The sequence below is a fragment of the Haliaeetus albicilla genome, chromosome 2 (genome assembly GCF_947461875.1).
Source record: "Haliaeetus albicilla chromosome 2, bHalAlb1.1, whole genome shotgun sequence".
NCBI classification, from domain to species: Eukaryota; Metazoa; Chordata; class Aves; order Accipitriformes; family Accipitridae; genus Haliaeetus; species Haliaeetus albicilla.
The window spans coordinates 9,065,042-9,087,215 of NC_091484.1; the positions used below are offsets into that span (position 1 = coordinate 9,065,042).

Genomic DNA, 22,174 nt, shown 5'->3' on the forward strand with positions numbered 1-22,174 from the left:
GGTCACTAAGGGACTGCTGGAGCAGGAGGGAAAGCTGAAGAAGCTGAAGCCTGTCTGCCTGCCGGGAGGTGTTCCCCGGCTCCTCTCCGATGCCAGAGGCTGGCTCTGGTGGGCAGGTACTGCGCCTGAGCACTCACGGTAGGTCAGGCTGCCTCTGTTCCTTCTCAGCCTTGTTAAGGAGGACACACTGAACAGCACGAATGAAGCCTTTTTAAAAACAGTTTGATAATTGTTCTGTAGAGATGTTCCTATGCTCTTGCTTACGTAGGTTTAGGGGCAAATATGATTCAAAGCATAAATAAGATACCATTTTTATTAATAATGATCTTGTCTATACTTCAATCAGCTCATTTAAGCTTTCAAATAAAAAAAAAATTCCAACAAAAACCCAAACAAACTGTGAGGTGACCAAAAGTCAAAGCGCCTGGTTTATGAAACGATGAGAATGTGAGGGCCAGGTGCACAAAACATGGTGTGTTGTGAACACAAAGGTGATGCAGGAGGAATATATGAGGTAAATAACTACTTGACAAATAACTTGTATTCTTCATGTAGTAATACAGAATCTGTCCTGAAACCTTTTACGCATATTATCTTCCGAGATCCTCAATGGCTTTGCAGTCGTATGTACATGGTGATGACAGAGGATGCTTTTAAATCAAGTTAACTGAATTGGCTTAACAGCCCTTTACAGTCCTCTAGAACCACTTTGCAAAGTTTGTTTTAGAAAAATTTGTCTCTGTGCAGTCTAGATGTTCAGAACACCAAAGATATAATTTTTTAAATTTTTTTTTGACACACTGGTTGTCTCTGTGAAACCAGTGTGATTACTTAGGTCCTTAAAGTTCAGCACACATTCAGTGATTTGCTGTTTTGGGGTACCTAAATCTCTGTACATATTAAAAGTAGTCCACCCCTCTCAACTCATGATGTCCAGATTTGGAAAAAATCAAATCTCTTCTTTACCTATTCTTCTGTTCCCCCATCAATTCTTTCCATCTTAATGGACAAAATAACCACTTCATGTAGGCAGGTTTTTTAAATAAAATTTGCAAATATAAAATGTGTAACAAATACCAATTTATGCTCAGTTTATAGCTTTACATTTTTTATCACACCCTCAGGATGTGTAACACAAATAAAAATCAGTATGGTAAGAATTCACAAAACAGCTACAGCTAATAGCAAAATCATTTCAAGAGCTAACAAAATAAAAATGTGAGTTTATTTGTCTAGAAAGCTGCACCTTTTTCTTCATTTCTATTTGACAGCTGTCCTAGACGAATGACAGTTTTGAAAATTAGGTACTGAAGGGTTGTTTTCTTCTTGATTCGCAACATATAATTGTGCAAGGAAGAAAAAGATCCTATACAAATACTGCACTTCCTCAGATCAGCATGAAAAGTATCTGCTCTGAAACTTCATTATGGGAATGCCAAATGTTCTTTCGATAACAGAGCCTATGGCAGTATGAACTTTATTGTAGTTTCCCTTAGCAAGTGTTGATGGATTTATGGAGGGCTTCATTAAATATAGGCTTAAAGGATATCCGCTATCGCCCACTTGTCAAAAGAAAAAATAATATCAAAGCCATCCGTGCAGATCAGAGATGCAGGTGTTAACAGTGCATTATAATCTGGTAGTGTTTAAGTTGCCAATTAATTGCAGTAGTCTTGTCTGAGTTCACATGTTTAAAAGATAAATTTAAAAGATGAATGCATCTTGTGTAGGCTTAGGGCACATGTACAATGATACCACATTGCTAATGATTCTTGCTTCGGCATCCCAGTTCATGTTTGCATTTCTCTTCCTAAAATGCTCCTTCCTAGCAATGACTCTGCATGCGTGTGGCCACTAAGCCCTGGGAATGGGCAGCTATTGCATATTTGCTCCTATTTTGAGGGATTGGATGTCATAGTCCAAGCCTGTTTCAGTACTGCCTTGAGAAAGTGATGTTTCACCGCACCAAACCTGCTTCTTTCCTTGTCATTTGTGGGAGTGAGTCAGTAGCATGGGGAGATAACGTGGCATACGAGACTGCCTGCTGCACAGTTACTGCATGACTGCAAGTTTTCAAGCCCTTAGCAACCAAATCCCTACTCCTGCCTGCTGTCTCCCTTACAAATGGTGCAGCTGCAAACAGAACTCTGAAACAAAGCTCAAAATATTACATGCAAAGGGCTATATTTTCAGACAAAGAAGGTGCACCCTGGTATTTGTAAAACGTGCACTTATGAAATCAGATGTTAACAGGTACAAAGAATAATGTCACCACTTGAATTGCCTGTGGAATCATAAACATTTTGTGCAACCAGTTACACACCTATAGTCTGAGCCATCTCCTTAGATGCCAGAATCATCTATAATTTGATACTCATGTTTAGGAAAAAAAAAAATAAACAAAGTAAGCAAAGCCAAACATAGTTCCAAAATTGAATTAATCTTCCAGCACATAAAAAGTCAATCAGAATATAATTATTCTGACCTTCAACAGTGTTCATCAGGCAAAAACACTGGAGTCCTATGCATAAAAAGCTCATTTATTTAGTAGCACAACTAAAATGGAAGAAAATTTATAGCGTATTGTGCTAAATAGGTAATGAGTACAATTTGCAAGTGCATTGTCAAAACCACCATCCATTGTTTGAGTGGGAAACTGGCACTAGGACTTGCTCCTTGGAATATAGGCACACCCACAAAATGCAGTTTATTTACATGTTCTTTAATCAGTGGAGCTTAGAGACCTGGATGAATTTGAGGATCAGTGAAACACATTGGAAGGCATCACCTGTAGGTGAGAAGCTGGTGTCACAGGCAGAGAGGAGGAGGCAAAGCCTGGGGACAAGGAGGTGGCAGTGCTCTGTAACACAGAGGTGCAACGGAGAAGTGGGGGAGAAAGGCAAAAAAAGATAAGGCAGGAAGGCTCGCTTCCAAAACACTGGGAACCACTACAGTAAAGGCCCATGGACACAGAAATTTCTGGTTTGATTTAGGCACACCCTGCCAGCCAGTCTGTCCATAGGCTGTGCTTTGCCAGATTGAACTTTCACTTGTCTTTGCAAACTTGAATGGCAGACCACAAGGGACTCAACTACTCAGTGCATTAAACATAATCCTGCTTGCAAAACAAGCGTGCTTATGCTGCCTGCTCTGGGAAAGATATTAAATCATTCCGATCAACAATCTGGTAGTTTTGTACAACCCTTTGCATTAAAAATGGTGGCTCAACCTTGGACTTGCCAACAAACAATTTCTGGTTTTGAAATGGCATCTGTAACGTGCAGTGATGAAAACACTGACAGTGTTTGATAAACGTTCCATACAGGACAGCCTCAGAGGAGACCAAGTGGTCCAGAATTGGTTCTATGACAAATCATCTGGGGGGAGAGCGGGGAGGGGAACAAAACTCCACTTGCTGTGGTGTTAATTTAATCATCTGGGCAAAAAAAGTCCTGGGAGAAAAAACATAGATAATGATTTACATTATGGAAAATAAATCAGGTCCTTTTGATTAGCAGTTGTGCAGTACGAATTCCGCAGCTTGCAGGGCTCCTTTGTAAGCCTCAAGTTCTGTGCTTACAAAAATTGAGCATCAGAAGAACAAGCTAGTGGCATCAGAAAAAACTAAAATAGGTTTTATTTCACTTGATTTAACATAGCTAACTTCTCAGTCTGAGGCTAGAGGTTTTCCTTTGGGCATTCCTTCTCAACAGGCAAATGAAAATCAAAGGCTTGGAAATCAGGAGAGTGCTGTGAATGGTGAGATCACATGTAAAATCTTTATAGCAAAGCTAATGCTATGCAAGAAATTTGTCAAGGAGTGGGTTTAGCCCATTGGGCTACAGCCTAGTCTAGATCTTTCACAGTGATTTTCTAACTAAAAATCAAAAGCGTTACAATACAAGGCAGAAAATTAGAGTGCCCGTAAGGGAGGCTCTGAAAGTTTGTTTGAATCCTCAGATGCTGCGGGAGTTAAGTCTGCAGGCTGCAGTATTGCTGTTGCTTGATTTCTAGCACCATTTGCCAAATTAATTATCCCTGATTATGCAGATACACGTAAACCTGGCTGTGCATCCCTTTGCTCCTCTTTTAGGATTACTGGAGAGTCACTGTATGACAGGCAGTTGTTTCTCCTCGCATGTTCTTGGATGTTGGAGTTGGGCAATGTGCAGAAATGATGTGAAGGAAGTTTAGCTACTCCATATAAAGGTGGGATGTCATTCATTTCAGTCTGAAACATAAAGATATCAAGGGCCAAAATGTGGTACTTAAAGGAATGTTGGCTGTTTTAAAATCCAGTGCCACTTCCATTCAAAGCAAATAACAGTGACATTTGATAAATTTTATTTTAATTACAGATTGAGCCCCAAGGCTGGAGGCTATGTTTATAATTTCAGCTAGTGACAGCATTAGGCCAGTGGTTTTGTGGCAATGGTGTTATCACTTGTGACGGTTTTGGTCAAGTACAACATCCTGTTTAGGTTCTTCTGTCGCTCCTTTTATTAAATTACCATTTGAAGTTAATTCTATCATCATATCTTTCCTGTCATTAAAAAAAAAAATCTGCAGCTGAATATGAGAAAAAAATAGAGCAAGTATGTTTCATGAACTGAAATGTTTGTGGGAGGAGAAGGGATTTCTATTTCTACTTCAGTTGTCCCCATGAGTGGATAAGAAGAGTAGACTGAGAAGTAAGAAATTACAACATGGTATTACTAAATTGAAATACCGTCTAAAAGTCAGTTTACAAACAGTTTTTGTAATAAGACTGCCCTAGTTAGAATGGCATTGAAAATACCTGCCTAAACATTCTTAGTACTGGTGCCTGAAACTGGTGTAACTACTAATTACGTTGCTGAAACGTCCTCATTACAAAATGTTAGGATGACTCTGCTTCAACTGTAAAGAAAAAAATTGAATGACAATTGCATTTTTTGTGCTGGTGTAATCCATAGTGTAACCTGAGCTAGAACGCAGCGAGGGCAGGAAAGAAAAGAGAGCTACCCAGAAACTCTGATGTGACTTGCTCTTTGCTCTTCTTTTCTTTTTTTTTACATATATTCTTTGTTTTTCTTTTTCTAATAGTCTTTGTTTTCCACTGGTAAAGTACTAACTATTATTTAAGATTACCTTGAGCTCATTTTAAGATATACGCAAATATCCCTCATCTTAAAAAAACCAGTCAGTTCGATATATGCTACTTTTTAGTATGTTAAAACAAATGGTGATTTTGAACGTACACTCGGGCTTACGCACTCATTCTCTGCTCTTGGTCGTTGTGATTGAGGTATTTTAGTTCTGCCAGAACCGTAAGCGGTTTAGATTGACTGTGCAGACAGACAAGATCTGGCAGCCCGGGATTGCAGGCAGCTGTAGGGAGTAGCTACAACAATTAAATGAGACACCCGTTTTAAGTAAGTGGTCTAAATACGGCTGCATGTGTAAGTAGGCACAGTGAGTCTTTGCTCAGTGAACATTTCCAAGCAGGTTATTTGTTAAATGAAGGATTTTGCAGACTGTTTGCAAAGAGATGAGAAATAAGCTGGCCATGCACTAGAAAGGGGTTCAGATTTTGTGGTGACCGGACTGCAGTGTAAGATGCTGAGGATGGATGTGTAGATCTGATTATTTCATACGATCTTTATCTGCGCTGGGCATTTCCTCCATCTGTATAGGTGCAGCGGTGTAAATCTTGGTGGTTTCAAACAGGAAGAAGCTACATTGGCACGAATGACAGCCTACAGCAGGTTTGCTGCCCTCACTGGTGTGACTATGCAGGTGGCATGCAGGTGGCAGGAGCAAACTCAGATGGGCAGTGCCCACGGTGGCTCGAGCGCTCTCTCCAAAACAGTAACCTCGTCAGTACCCACAGGCACCTGCCCACAACAGCCACAGGCACAGCTACTGCTCAGTGTAGGCAAGGCTTTGGTTACAGAAAATGTCTAACACCCACATTACGATTCCCCTCGAGGCAAATCCGGCTGAAGAAGCCCCTGGTCCAAGCCCGTGCCCTCCCAAGGCAGCGGCACTCTCGCTGGTGCTGCTTGGCCGTTCGCAGGCTGCGCTCGGCATCCCTCTCCTAATGGCATTTGATTGAAAGAAAGAAAGAAACTCTCCCAGACAGATGTTTTTTGTAAAACCAGTCCTTTTGCAGAGCTGATTTAGCGCACAGCCACACAGAGAGGAAAGCCTTAGAGAGGAACAGGGAAGCAGGAGGAAGTGATTTGAAAGGCGTGGGGGCTGGATCCCCATCGACCAGCGGTGACACTGTGACACAGGGCCATTGCCTAACTAGTTACACAATCTGAAGCAATTTTTTTCTTTGTTGCTATTACTGCCAATTTTTGAATCACTTGGTGGTTTTCTCCCCTGACTTTAACCAAGCTTCCATCAGGCTATCTAGCCCAGTTTCTGGTGGCTGATCAGACACCATTAACCCTGTTAGACTTCCTTTTTTGTGGTTTTCTAGATGTAATTTAACATTCCACATTTTAAGAAGGACGTGTTATATGAATATTTGTCTTGACCAATTTTTTCATGATAGTATCGCTAGGAAAGTGTACTTCATTTGAATAGGACTTTGCAGTACCAGTTTCTAATCCTTCTTACAAAATACATCTTTGCCACTGGGAATTTTGTTTTTCATGTTTGGATGAAGAACAAGGTCAACAGCATGAAAGGAACACGGGCTGGAGGTGAGCAGGGTGTGCAGTTCTCAAAGGATTCCTTTGCTTTCTTGTTTATGGCAAAGAAGAACATGACGATATGGAGATGGCAGGAGGAAAATGCAGTGGAGGTAGAAGAGTTGGAGTGAAGCAAGATGAGTGGACAGAGAAGACCAAACAGGTGTCAGAGATACATTGGGCAGAGTTTAGCTGGGACGGGAATATGAAGCAGCCAGTGGGAAAGACTGTGGTGGCATCCAGGAACCCTGTCTGATAAAATACAAAGTTTATCAGGCCAGGCACGTATCTCAGCTTCTGTAGCCCAAGGCTTTTTTTTGAATCTGATTTGTATAGTTAGTTTTAATGAAGATTTAGTCACTGCGATTGTAAAAAAAAAAAAAAGCTTGAAGTCGTAACCAGAACAGAAACGCCGGCGCAATCTGTGCCTAAATTTGCAGAGGAAATCTGACCTAGGATCCAGAAACGAGCATTTCCAGAGCGGGTGAAGGTCACCAAGCAAGGAGGGTGCGAGCAGCCGCACCGTAAAGCAACGGCCGGGTAATGTGGGTGGTGGGATGGTATAAAGACGGGGAGGTACAACCTGCACCTCTGCTCAGCCCGGCGCCCCAGGTGCGGGGTTAAGGGCAGAGCAGGTGGCCGGCCGGGGGCGGCGCAGAGGGCAGGGCTGCCCGGGGCGGAGCGGGGCCGAACCGGGCCGGTGCAGGCGCCAAGCGGGGAGGTTCGGCCCGGGGGCAGGAGGCGAGTAAGCGAACCGGGCCGGCAGGGGCGGAGCGCACCGGGGCGGGCGGGGCGGGCGCGGCACCTGCGTGCTGGCAGCCCGGCGGCGGCGAGCCCGGCCCCCTCGGCGGCGCCGCCAGACGGCGGCGGGCCGGGCCGAGGCGCTGCTGGGAAGCGCATCCCGCCCCGCTCCGCCCCGGCGAGCCGCGGCCATGACCGACAACATCCCGCTGCAGCCGGTCCGGCAGAAGAAGCGGATGGACAGCAAGCACCGCAGCGGGTGAGCTCCCGCTCCTCGGCTGGCCGCCGGCCTGTGTTGCGGGCGGCGGGCGGGCGGCGCGACCACCGCCCCCCCAGCCCCCGCCTCGGGGCGGCGGCGGGGTCCCCGCTCGGGGGCCTTTGCGGGATGCCCGGGGCAGGCGGGGTGCGGGAATGCGGCGGAGGGGCAGGCGGGAGCCGCGTTGCCCTGCGCTGCGCGGCCGTGGTCCGAGCCCGGCGGGAAGAGGAGGAGGAGGAGGAGGGAGTGGGGGGGAAGGCAGGCAGGCGCTGACAGGTTGTTCCTGACGCCATTGCCGTGGCACGCCCGGGCGGGGGGCAGGAGGCTGCCGGGCGGTGCTGGGCTGCGGCCGGGGGGGGCGCCGGGACTGGGGAGAGCGGGGCCAGCCGTCAGCTGCCGGTTGGCAGCCCCTTGCGTGGGGAGAAAATAAAAAAAAAAAAAAAAAAAAAAATCATGCCGGCCGGCCCTTACCCTCATCGCCTTCTCCATCAGAGCCTTCCAGACAAAGCGGTGCCTGGGCGGCAGCGAGCGCGGCTGACGGTCGCCGCAGCCGAGCCCGGCCCGGCCAAGTGGGGCAGCGATCGCCGGCGGGCGCCGCTGGAATGGCCGGGCAGGCCCGGGCGAGGGGCGGTTGTGTCCCCGGCTGCCTGACACCATCCCTGCTGTCCGTCCCGTTCGTCATCCCCGCTGTTGCGCTTGGCGCGGGGCTGGAGAATTACAGGCTGGTGCCTGGGCGAGCGCTCGGCCTTCGCTGAGGAATAGCCTTGGACCAGAAATGGTGTTTGTAGGTCTGTCTCAACGCAGAAGGCTCGGTTTAACTGTATTGGTTAAAGCAATACAATGTCCTTGCTGGGGGATGTGTTCCTCAAGGAACAGGTTTATACTGGTATGCCCATGCAGGAAGTTAAATAAGAAAAATGGTCCTTTAATACTTTTTTTTGGGTAGGGAATTGCAGCACTATGCAGACGGGTTGGTTTGTACACAGTGGGGTGTGCAGGGTATCCAAGTTACCTGGCTGTCAGTTATTGCAGTGCTTCATTTGTCCCTGGATAATTTGGGTTTTAGAATGTGGTGAGTGATATTGGCAAAATAAACCCAAATATCTAAGGAAATCCTGACTGTTAGAACAAGAGGAAATTGATGCTTTTTCCCTTCTTTGTTACGGGTTTGGGTGATGGTTTTGATTCAGATTCCTCTAACTGAAATTGTTCTACATAGTTTATTTGTTATTGGAATTATACCTTAGTATTGACATTGTTTCTAATAGTTGATGTAGCAATATCCATGCCAGTTGATACTGAGCTGGGAAGTGTGTGTGATGCAGCAAGTAATTCCTCAGAGCTTGTGTCACATGGATCACTGGGCAAGTTCCACAAGGTACAGCCACCATGGCATTAAATTTGGTGACGTGATTGAAAGGGATGAGGGACAGGTGGAGGCCTGAGAAATGTCTCAAAGCTTCTTGAATGATTTCTTTTCCTAAAGTTCTCTAATCTCCACCAAGACCCTCTTGGGTATTATGACGTGTTTAGTAGTGTCTAACAGAAATTGCCCTCATCTGACCTAAGCTATAGTTCGTTGGTTGTGGACTCTACTTGATTAGCAGTCACAGAGATGATGTTTCCAGTGATAGCAAGAAATTCTGGCAGTGTGAAGTTGTGAAGGAAGATTGCTTAGGATTTTTCTCAATAGCAGTCTGAATAACTTGGATTTGAGGTTTCCGTTTGGTGCGGTAACTCTGGGTGTGGGACTTGGCATATATTAGGAACTCTTGTTTTACTGATAAGTAGCCTGTGATATGTTAGTAATTTGGTTGAATGATAGTGTGATAGCAAAGCATCAAAGTCGAGCAAATCCAAACCAGTATTATAAACCAAAGAAGAAATCAGCTAGCTAGTCAGGGAGGGTCCCTGTTGTCGCATCCAGGACAGAGTCCTGGGAATCCTAAGCCATAATCAAGACTTTTTTTCTTCTGTTTCCTCTGAGAAAAACCCAAACAAAAGCCTTCCAAATTATGTTCCTTGATACATATGAAAACCCAGGGATAAGCAAGTCTTGAAAGGCTTCACCGTAGCATAGCCCTGACTGCAATTTCTGCTGTGGGGATTTTTCCCCACCAGTGGGGGCAAGTTCTCAGACAAAGATTTTTGTCAGTGTGGACTTCGGGAGTGGGGAACAGATATCTGTTTGTGTACTGAATGACTTCATAGAAATCTTCATGTATGTTAACAAAAAAGTAAGAAATGACTAATTCTCATGTAGGGCAGGTGTCATCCAAACAAGGCTTACATTACAGCCTCAGTCTCTAGTGTACTTTGAAGAGAAGCCAGGGAGGAACTTGCATGGTAGCCTTGCAGAGATGAATGATGGTACAGACAGCTGAGATCTGTGTCGAAGAGAAACCATGTGCTTAATAAACCAGTGGGAGAAGTGGTTATCTGTTCCTGAGCATAACTTTAATGTGGATCTTCCTTGCTGCAATCAAAGGCTAACCTCTAAATTCTGCAGCTGTGTGCCTTGAATTCATCCATATTCTTCCAAATGCTTTGCAGCACTCTGAAAACCACTATGAGATGTGTGCCAGTTAGGAGGGAAGGATAGCATTAACTGCAGCGGGACTGTTGGTGGGATGGCAAGTGAGTCTGAGCTTCCCAGGGGCTGAGTTGAGCCGGGAAGGGAGCCGCAAGTTCCTGAAGCACCCCAGATGCTCCGTTCAGTGCATGACACAAGTTTTTCCCTAAATAGCTTATGGTCTCAGTCCACAGTCCTGCAAGGCTCTTTTTGAAACCAGCAAACTGCTGTGCTCAGGCTTCCTCTGCACTGTAAAAAGGCCTTGATCCAGAAATGTGGGGGGAAGAATGCAGAACGGGATGGGGAAGAAGGAGCTTTACAGTAACATTTCATGCAGCCATTCCGTTGTATGTGCGTGTGTACTCTGGCTCTATTTAAAATGGCAAATTCCATTTCAAAGTCAACAGAGAGGGAGAAGGGAGCTCCTGCCCTCCGTCTGCTTGCATGTGGGTGTGCCTCAGCGCGTGCAGAGCTGGGCTGGTTTCCCACAGACGAGCTGTTTTGCACCGCAGCACTTGGCGGACGGGCAGGGGTGGGCTGCAGGAATAGCAGCGCTCCTGGCCCCTTCCTCAGCCACCCCAGCTGCACCGTTGCACGGCGTGAAACAGGGGAATGATTGAATTGTGGAGGTGCATAAAAAGGCTAGGTGGTTGTGTAAGGCTCTGTGGATTTTTTTTTTTTTTTTAATAATCAGTGGAAAATTCTTCGTATGCTTTTACAATAATGAAATGTGGAAGGTTGGTTTGTATATTAGAGGTGCCAAGGACTTAACAGCACAGCCTGTGAGAAACATAGAAACATCATCCAAGAAATGTGCTTGCTGTAGAAGTGATTAAATATGTTGATGAACTTCACCACTAATTTGACAAATACTACCCCAGTATTAGACAAATGTGACACTTCTTTCCATTAGGTTTGTTTTATATGAAAAAATGCTTATGAAAGCATTTTTCATTTGCTCTCAAATAGCTCATCAAACATGCTGCATTTATAAATAAAACCTGCTCCTTTGTCATGGCTATTAATCTGGCATCTGACAGTCAATCTGTCACATTACTGCCTCTTACATCATCACTAAAAATGTGTTTTTGTAAACAAATATAATCCCAAGTGAAGTACACCATAGACCTGTTGTTCAGCACCTTCCGTTCATTAGATACCTGTGCAGGTGAAGGGCCACATCACTTACAGGACTCAAGGTTTTTGATACCGTTCACATTGAAAGAACTGCTTTTGAGTGGTTGCGATTTTATTTGGGGATTTGTGAATTTGGTTTTTATTATTATTTTTGCAGAGTTATGATTTAAAATGTGAATAACAGTGCTGTATAAGCTTCCCCATATAAGCTGTCTTCATATATTTTTCATGTTCTTTTTGTAAGATAATAGTTATTAAAAGTTCATGGTGTACAGCAACTTGCTAGCTATATTGCAATGCTGTTCTTCAGTGCTTCAGTTGCCAAACGGAGGAGGAATGTTTAGAAATGTGTATTCCTAAACTTTTACAGAAAATGCTTACATTTCTGTAACTTTGTGATTCCCATTCCTGGAAACTGCATGCTAATTTTATCAGCATCTCTAAGCAGCAATGTAAACTTTCAGCTGTTTTTCTAGACAATCTTTCTTTCCCTTTCAAGGACGTAGTCTTCTGATTTCCTGATGGAAAGTAGTTTGTTATTCCTAATGATGCCGATAGTTCTCTCCTGCCAGAAACGGCCAACTTCCGCCAGTGACACTGACCTTGCCCTGAGCAGAAAACTTTGGAGTAATGTGATGGCCTGAGCAGCCCCGTTCCGTCATCATGCAGGTCTTTAAGCTTGATACCTAAAAATAGGGATGGTATCCAAAGAAACAGTAGATCACAGAACTATGCGATGCCTGTAAAATTCTTTCAGGGAGGACCAAGTAAGGTAACTGGAAAAAGCTGATAGCCCCAGTCAAAAGGACTTTTTATTCAGTGAGCACCAGGATAATTTGAAGACGCATTTGTGTACTTGTTTGTATGTGCTCAGAGTACTTTGTTGCTGGTACCCAGCTGAATGGATTTGTCAGAATGTTTTTTTCACGGTTAAGGTTATTCAGTTTCCAGAGGAGAAAGGGAAAAGGAGACTGTCTGAAAACATTCCTTGCTAGGTTCACCACCCATCTTTACTGCGTCTTCTTTACTTTTTGCTCTCAGTATGAGTTGTGTTTTGTCATCCCAGCATGTGGGCATCCCAAGTCGGATATCTAGCGGCACAGCCCAGGACTTTGCACCCTAAGCGTGGCCGTCTCTCCCCGCAGTACAAGTCCTTGGCAGCTTTGGGGGCTTTTGCTTTGGCTCCTGTGAGCGTGCAGCAGCCGTGCAATGCTGGCGAGCACCAGGCTTTCACCGGTGTTGTGCCAACCCAACCTGGTGCAATAATCCAAGTAGCTGTGGACACTGGTGTTTACTCACATTGCAACATGGGCACATGTAAGACAGAAAGGGTTCGGGTAGTGAAACTGTCCTGTCTGCAGGTGAGCCTGGGTAGGTTAATGAAATCTGCCATTAGTCTATTAAAGTATGATCTGCCATTGCAGCCGCTCCTGTTTGTGTAAAGCACTTTGTAAGGAGCACAGATGTCATATAGAGGATTTTAAAGCGTAACTAATGAGCTTGGTAATGTAATCTTCCTTGATGAAGTTTAAGACATAATTGAAAAGTTTTTAAAAAATAAAAATTATGGCAATTGAATATCTTTTGGGGGTGGTGGTGATAAACGTCTGCCTGTAAGAATGAGCACGTGGGTCTGTGCTTGAGAAATGTCTGTGTACTTACCAAAAGCTCATTTTTCTAACTTATTTCAACAAGCCATGGGCTGACACTTGCACAGTTGGTGTGCAGATATAACATTTCCACTAGCCCAGGGTTTGGATTGTGGGCTTCTGCTCTGTGCCCACCCAGGAAAGCACAGGCAGCGTGCTGGGTGGTTTGTGGGACAAGAGGGAAAAAAAAAAAAAGGTCACAGAGTTAAAAAAGAGTTAAATGCCAGCACTGGGGTTGGCTAGGTGCCTTCATAACAAAAACTCTTTGGGGATCTTTGAATGTATATGGGATATAAATCAGCATTTGCTGATTTTCAGCCACTGGTGCATGAGTTACTTGCTGAGCATTATATGCTCTGGAGGACGCTTTGAGACAATGACGTAATGGGATTCCTGAGGGCTGATAAACCTCCCCAGTTAAAGCATTGCAACATGCGACTCTGTTATTGCTGGTTGCAGTATTGTGTTCATTGGTTGGACTTTTTTTTTTATGAATCCCTTTACATTGCATAGAAGCCTCCTGCTAAAAGTCTATGTAGGAGAATTCTTAGTAGAAGTGGTGTATATTCTTTACTTGAGCATGGATACTACTGATAATCGCCTTCAAAAACTTGCTAGGCAGGAAGTTTTTCTTTTGTTTGTCTAATTAGGTTTTCAGTTTGCTTTCCCTGTAATTCAGGAGGTTGCAAAAACTGTGACTCTAGCCAGGCAGGAATTTCACAGAAGTGTTATTTTTACACAGGAGATTCTCCCATGCCCTTTCTTGCTTATACTTGGAACTGCATTATTTTTAGATTGATTCTCAAACCTTATAGTAACTCAGCATTTGTAAATTGAAATTCTTACAGCAACAAGAATCTTTGTGGTGGGAACACCATGAGAGGTCATGGCTTTGATTGCAGAATGTGTGCTAAATTTGGGGTAATTTTCTGCAATTGCCTTCTACTTCCCTGCATTTGTAGGTGCCATCAGCACTGAGGGCTGCTGTCTCATTTAGAACCAAGCAAGTGTAAGCAATTTTGCAGTGCTAGGTGTTAGCATTCAGAGACTAGTGAATTCATAGTACTTTGGAAAAGAAAAGATTAAAAGCAATATAATTGTATGTAAACAGTTGGGCAGAGTGCACTCTTCTTAAATTACATGTTCTGATTAGTTTGTGGGGTTCATTTGCCATTTTCTTATACATTCATGAAGAAAAAATTCTGGTAAGTCATCGAACTTACTAAAATGTCTGGAAGTTTGCTCTGGAGATTTAGGTACTGGTTTGAAGATCTGCCCAGATACTTGGAAAGTTCTTTGGAGTGTACCGGTGAATTTTACTTTGTAAAAAAAATTCCCAGCACAAGTAAAAAATATATTAAATTCTAGTAGTACCCTCTTTAAGCCTTATCCTATTGTAAAGATTATGGTATAGGTGCATAGGTATTTTTGCTGTTGAATACAATCCCTAGAAGAGGCCCACCCTAAAAAATAAACAAAGGTAACTGGTTTCAGATGTCTGATTACAAGGACCGACTTACTCTCTCTGTAACTGGGAAGCACGTTGTGATGAAACAGGGTATGTGGACACCAGGTTTGCTCCCTTGGGCAAAGCCTCTTATTTGGAGCCTTATCGTAGAGGTCATTCTGAATTCACAGTCATTAAAACATGGAATCAAGGCTAATCTTGTGTGGTTTTCTCCATTGTGAAAGAAGGAAAAGCTCCTTTTCCCCCCTTCCCTCTTCCCCCCCCCCCCCCCAAGCATATCTATTTTCTATTGTGATCCAAATACCACCATTTTCACTATCTTCCGTTAAAATATATTTGGGGTACAAGTGACTATTTGTCTTAGGTTTTCATCTGCAAACACGAAAGAAAACTGCAATTAAAAGCTATCAAGCTAATCAAACATACTTCTGAAGTAGAGTTTATGAATTTGAGTGTTTTACACCAACTTTACTGTTTGTCTCATGTTGGTAACTGCCTTTCAGATGTGGGTATTATACACAACTTTGTGGGGAAGAAAGATCTACTAGTTAGTTTTTCTTAACAAGGAAAAAAATGTTTGTAGATTTGACAAAAATTGATAGTTTCAGGGAAAAGTGTGACTTTCTGAAGTGGATTACATTTAGGGTACTTGCGTTAATTACAGTTTTATGGTACTACCTAGGGAATAGTCAAGGATGGAATTCCATTGTCTTAGAAATGTTACAAAAGCAGAATAACAGGCGATGTCCCTGTATAAAGGTAGGCAGAGATGGCAGTAGTGGTGCTGCAAGTCTGTAGGAAGTCAGATGCCTTTCGTATATACTTGAACAGTAAAGCATCTCCAATTATTTTATTCCAGTCGTTTGATCTAGGTATTCATGGCTATCAGAGTTTTGAACTGTTTGCATTACTCACTGTGTTAATTTATGTCAGATTTTCCTGCATTCTCCTAATTTTCTCTTCTTCAGCAAATGAACAGTTTGCAAGTCAGAGCTGACAACTGCAGAGGCTTTGATAAAGCTGACCTCTACATGGTCAGTGACAAATATGTGTAGGTGAAAGCAGTAGGATAGTTACTGAAATTGGGGGACTTTACAGGTCCTCTGGTTTTGGAATGGAGGGTTTGACTTACCTGGAGCTGGTAAGAGACTATTCAGCACCATCCAAAACTTGTGATTTTATGTTCCTTCAGTACTGATATGTGGGTGCTATGTAGTGCTCTGCTGTCTTGTCAGCATTTTGGTCTCAAAGCTTCTTTGAGTGAGAAAACCTTCTCCCCTGTGTTTGGGTGGCACCTGTACCCTTATGACTTAGGTTGTTCTTGAGTACAGACTAGAGAAAATCCACCTTTTCAGGGCTCATCTGTCACTCTTCATGAAATACAATAATGTCAAAGTAATTTGATTATGCAAAAATCCTTTTATCTAGTTTTAAAAGCTTGTGAGAAATTATCTTGCAAGTCAGCCTTGTGATGTTAATGTCTGTGCCTGTTCATGGAGCACCAAATCACATGGTGACACCTTTTCTTTACTTGTGGAAGCAAATTTTAGTTTTTCTTTCTCTTCCGTACTGAAGGAATTGACTTAACTGATAACACTTCTTTCTGTTTATTTACATGCAGCAGGGCATAAAACATAAAAAACCCAGTATTTTGTAGGAAACCACCTTCTGTGTGGCGAGTTGTAAACTGTTCATCATGCTGCATGTATCTTCTGGCAAGGCAGTGTCTTCAAGAGCTGAATGCTTTGTGTACTTCCTTAAATAGTTATTTCTTTCGGTTAGATGTGTGTTTAACTGAAGTTTTGTGGCAGAATGCCGTGATTCGAGAACAGATCTTAGCGGTGGTTTCTGGAAAGATGTTTGTAAGAGCTCTGAAGCTTTTGGTTATCAATCTGGCTGATATTGGCTTTCCCAATTGTCAGTGAAATTCAATAGGTCTGTTTTTAAAGGAACAAGGGGGATTGGGGAGAGATTGGCTTTCAGTAAGAAGCAGCGACAACAGAAAAGTAACCCTTTTGGAGTTTAGGAGGGTACAATGCTGCAATTTCACACAGAGAGGCTTTTTCGAGGTGCAAGAGGGATCTCTGATAAGTCCTCGCATCTCCCACGAAGTAACCAATGCTCTGTTTGATTCATTGCCTCAAGTAAGGATTCGTTACGTCGAGCAGTGCGTGGTTTTATTCACTGAAATTCGTGTGAGAGCTGAACTTCCACTGGCTGCAGCAGCCGGGTCGAAGGCCCCATGAGGCGCCTCGAGCTGGTGGCGGGCAGGCTCCGGCCTGTGGAAAGAAAGTCACGGTTCTCTGGTGTTACCATTACTTAATGAATTGCACGTGAATCCTCCACATTCTTCTAGAGAATAAGTGTTTCCTGTCACCTCATCCCGGGATCTTTTGGCTGAGACAAGCAACATCTAGCCTGAAGTTTGTAGGCCATGCAATGGTTTCCAAAACAGGGAGTACAGTTTTGTTACGTATGACACCCAACTGTGTGCTGGAGGAGATTTTAACCTGGGTAACTTCAAATATAGGCACCACATGCCATCGCTGGGATTTATTTATTGACTCGGGTGAGTTCAGAGCTCCCCAACAGCAGCGGGGAGAGGTCCGGGCACCGGCTGGGCCGGGGCTGCTGAGGGGAGCCTTGGTGAGGTGGTGTGTACTGGTGGTTTAAAGCGGTGCTGGGAGACCTAGCTTGTTAGCTCGCATCTCACAGCCTGGATTTTAAATATTTTCCGCAGCGAGAAGAGGGAATCCTTTAGTAACCCTATCAGTTTCAGTGAAGTTGGTGTGGCTTTCCTGAATTCCCATGTAACTTTTTAGCAACCATGTAACTTTTAGTAAAGGCCAGAAATTATGCTAAATAAGTGGCTTTAATACAAGCCTGAGTTGAAAAAGTAAAAAATCAGCATGCCGACGTGTTCCTATTTTATTTATTTTGAATAATTGTTTGAAAACTGGCATTACAAGATCTAAAAAGTAATTGTTGAGCTGGATAATTGAATCATGACAGTATTAAATAGAGCAAGAACAGACATCCTGCTGATAAAGTAGACAAAAATGCAGGAAAAAAATTAGAGGAGAAGTTACATTGGACTAGTCTGCCTGAAAATAGGATGCACTTAAATGCCTGCAGCCCTTTTCCTGGCAGCTTGGGTTTGCAGCACTGGATCCAGGTGTTGGTCTGGGCTGTCTGAGCTCGCAGCCTCTGAGGTGGTGCAGCAGCAGGACAGTCACCTGAATTGCTGAAAACACAAATACTACAGCTAAACTAACAAACTGAGACTGTGTAGCTGGATCTACAGTGCGTGTTCTCAGTCAATGAGAATGTACATTAACTACTAATGAATAACACACAATTTGCCATTAACATAAACAAGAGCTAATGACTGTAATACTGTGTAAAAATAAAATCAGTAATCATTTAGTATCTCTTTTCAGATTCCTCTTAAGGTTTAATTTTTAGAGGATTATAGGTTATAATTCCTTGGCAAGACTATTTTAAAGTGCAAAAATTCAAATATGCAAATATTAAAAGCCTTCTGTTAAAAAGGTATAAATGTTTATGAAGTCGGGGTTGCGAGGAAGGGGAGGAGAACGTCTGTCTCCATCTCCTTTCTTGAGGACATATGAGATCACTTTGCACGTATGCGTTCTTGTTTAAATTTAGTTTGTAAATGGGGAAAGCCTCCTTTTGCTTGAGGAAGTTTCCATACACCAACAAGGAAACAGAAGCACTAATAAAAAGTACCTGTTACTATTTGATTCACGGGAGCTTTCTGGCATAAAACCTGTGATCCAGGGTTGATGCAAGGGGACCTTTCTGCCTGTACCCCACACCTCCTTGCTTCCTGAAGCCCCTTCATTCACAGGAGGCAGAAGCTCTCCCGGCAGCCAGCACTGACTCAGTGTAGTGATGAGCTTGGTCCGTGCTTCTCTGTGCATCGGTTTCTTGAAAGCAAAACAAGGAGCCTCCCCAGGCCTCGTTGCTGCAGGCGCATTTCTAGCACTGCCGCAGGCCTGACCAGCTTTGAACACATGGTTGCGTGATGTTTTAGTAACAGCTCCAACACCATACGAGTTGTTTGCTCGTAGCTCAGCGGACTGCGAGGCAGGCTGGCAATGGCTTTAGCAGGCAGAGTGTCTATTTGGTAGAAGGTCAGGCTCTGGGTTTTAAGATGCTTGTAATACAGTGGATAATTGACAGATGAGAGGTGGTGAGTGACAGATCAAGAAGTGATGCTCAGCTGTTCTGCCTGGCTGGTGGAGAGGGTCTCAGGTGTGTGTTTGTGAGTCAGAGAAATGTGTTAAAATTTAATGCATTAATTTAAAATGAAATGTTCCTTCCATAGGTGTTGTGAGTGCTTAAGATGCTGTGGCAGGAGAGACCCAAGGCCTCGTACTGTTTGGCTTGGCCATCCAGAGAAGAGAGACCAGAGATACCCCCGCAATGTGATCAACAATCAGAAATACAACTTTTTTACATTTCTCCCTGGGGTAAGTGTGAAGAAAGTTGCTTTTCATCATCCTGCCCCAATGCTTTCCCTAATTTCAGTGGTTTTACAGTAGACAGATGCAGAACTGGGAGCTGGAGGAAATAACTAAAGTTTGGGTTGTGTTTGGTGGGCCTTCTGCAAAGGCTGCCTCAGAGCAGCAGCAAACCAGACACAGATCTGTCCTGAGTGTCCAGGACTACTTTTAAGACTGCCCTAAGTTAGCATTTAGGCAGTAAAGGAGCATGCAAAAATATTTGTGGTGGTTATTTCAATATGCATAATTTCTGAACTCCATTAATCTCTTCCCTCCCTTTTTTTTTTTTTTTTAGGTGTTGTTTAACCAGTTCAAATACTTCTTCAACCTTTATTTCTTGCTTTTGGCCTGCTCTCAATTTGTTGTTGAAATGAGGCTTGGCGCGCTTTACACATACTGGGTTCCTCTGGTAGGTAACTTAAGGTTTATTTGTTCAAGAAAGCTTAATTTTGATGAAATTTCTTTTGCTGCCTTTTCTCTAGGGCATTAGTTTGCACCTTAAATCATTTTGTTAGCTTACTTTTTCAGGCCAGCTCCATACCTGTCGTAGTGTAGATGCCTGTTCTGGTCGTAAGCTTTATTTTGTAGAGGTTTGTCAAGGGTGTGAGAGGACTCTGCCCCCAACTTGTTCATCTGTGGGGTGTTAACAGGCACAGAGCTCTCGCCACTGGCCACGGTGACTGCAAGGGCAGCAGGGCTTCATGAATAACATGAGAAAATGAAAAAAGACTGGAGCAACATGTCTGCTGTTCACAGCTGCATCTAAACACAGCATGTGCTTGTGGAGCATCTGTGTGGGGTGTTGCACCCTCGCGGGGTGGTCACACAAGGGCTGGTGCTTGCGGGACCCCAGAGCAGCCTGGCAACTGCAGCGAAGGACTGAAGGGCACCTTTCAAAAGTGACCTTAATGAGTGGCCATATGCGGAATGTTGGCAAATTACGCTCCCCTGCCAAACAGTTTGACCTGTGGCCTTGGGATAGGTCAGCAGGCTGCTTCATGGTTTAACCGTATTGTAAAAAACAAAAAACTGAGAAACAGCCTTCCACAAACCTCCCACGTATAAAAATAGGCACACATACTCATTCACGCTCACGCAAGGTGCAGATACTCTTTCCTTCCTGTAAATTATTTGCCCTTTTCTTTTGATAGCCATGTGTTTCATCTGCGATCAAAGGAAATCGATAATAATCAGGTTTGAAGCAGAAACTCCAGTGCTGTCAAAGGGCAGAACAAGGAATAGTTGCACAGAACGGGCTTCTTAAGTCTCTAAAATGCACTGTATGAGCTAGTTACAACTGCTTAAATGCTTAAATATAGGTACCTATATATTTTTTTTCTTTTATCCCAGTAAAACTATTATTTCTCTTTCTATCTGAGTAACTTCTCTGCTGCACTTCAGCTCATAGTATTGTAGAATAATTTTGGTTCACAGGGACGTCTGGTCCAGCTGTCTGCTCAAAGCAGGGCTATCTTTAAACATAGGTTGGTTTAACTCATCTACCTGAGTTTTGAAAATCTCCAAAGATAGACATCCTTTCTACTTTAAAGAAGCAACTGAAAATTGATTTAAAAAGCACAGGGCTCTTTCTAAGACACTACTTGTGCACTGATTTGAGAAATGGTGGTGGTAAAAATTCATGGCTCTGTTGAGGGAGCTGAGCAGGGGCAAAGGAAATTTTTCCTGCCTTTTAGACTTCCAATACAGTAAAATCCCCAGTAGAAGCCAGAAGGAAGTGAAGGGGCCAGATTCGGGACTTTGCTGCTAAAATTCTGTTTAATATTAAAGCCTGGATCTCACTGAATTCTCTCTCAAGTGTGTGCTGTATTGCATTTGCTGTGTGAATCTAAGGCTAGTTTTGTAAGATCCTGTCCTATAAATAAAGTATACATGCACACACAGGTTCTCTCTTTCTGGGTTTTGTATAGGCAGTTGTGACTTGTCTATGCCAGGTGAGCAATTAGAATTTGGCATACAAGCTGCCAGAAAGCAGGGTAAGAAAGGTCTTTGTTCATTACTGGCTGCTAATAGGAGTGTTGGGGATGGAATGACATATGAGATGACACAGTGAGTCGGCACATGTGGGAATATTTTGGGGCGATTATTTGAAGACTCTTCAAACAGCTGAAACATAAGTTGAAAATAACTGATGCTCTTTTATTTTATTTTTGGAAAGCCACAAATGCCACTTGTAAATAGAAGAGAAATGTTCGTTCTTTTCTTGATTTGTTGGTTATGGGAAAGAGATCTTCCACGGTGGTGCAAAACAGATGGTCATGGTCCTGAATGCTGGGGGGTGAAACACTTCTCTGAAAATATTGTATTAATGGCTTCTTACTTTCATTGTTTGTAAATACAGGATTGAATACAGGCATGTTTTAAAGAAGTAATTGCCAATCCTTGGGTCTCTTCACGTGTCTGCATTTTTAAATACTGCAGAAACATACTACATTGCATTTCAAGACTGATACTAATTAATCTAGATCATGCATTTAGACGCATATGTATGTACTAGAATTAGGGACTATTTAGTTCTATTACTGGATTGTGAGAGCCGGCAGGTGAAGTGTACCTCAGTATTTTAATAATTAGAGACACTGCTCTCCTTTGGTCTTAGTAGCTCTTAGGTCATTCTTCATAATTTTTCTTTATTTTAAAAAAAGTGAGAATTTGAATTGTTATTGTGTTGGGTAGTGTCAGCAATGTTCTACAGCAAGACTTCCCTGAGGTGGTAGCGGAGTTCAGGTTGACAAGTTCCTTGTGTCCAGCTTAACAACTTGTACATACAGTTTTTGGAGGTGTGTGCACAGCCATTCTTTCTAAAAATGAAGTTACTTAAAGTTGGAAATTGCAACCCACTGGCAAAATCTCCTGTTTGGGTAGGTGGGTATTTACAGATGTTTTCCTGTGTTTTTCATGTAACCCTCAGTTTTTAACATTGCCCTGCCCCCTTCCTAAAATAAAAAAGTTTCTTATTGACAGAGATAATCAGTACATGGTTGCAGTTTTCAATACAGGTTGTAAAAAGTTCATTTTTTTTCTGTAATGGATGAGGAGTGTTTTAACTGTTTAGCGAGTCTGAGCTGAATAGTGCCTAATAAAATGACTTTGTGGTACTAGCACCATGAAGAATTGTTTT

At 43.2% G+C, this 22,174-nt stretch overlaps 1 protein-coding gene across 1 annotated transcript in view; it reads left to right on the forward strand.

The window, feature by feature from the left end:
- Positions 1–7,523: 7,523 nt before the first annotated feature.
- ATP9A (ATPase phospholipid transporting 9A (putative)) overlaps positions 7,524–22,174 on the forward strand; it is a 65,509-nt gene continuing 50,858 nt past the window's right edge. The window contains exons 1-3 of the mRNA XM_069805038.1: positions 7,524–7,683; positions 18,858–19,002; positions 19,331–19,444. Coding sequence (XP_069661139.1) covers positions 7,616–7,683; positions 18,858–19,002; positions 19,331–19,444 — 327 coding nt within the window. The 5' untranslated portion in view covers positions 7,524–7,615. The remainder of the gene's footprint in view (positions 7,684–18,857; positions 19,003–19,330; positions 19,445–22,174) is intronic.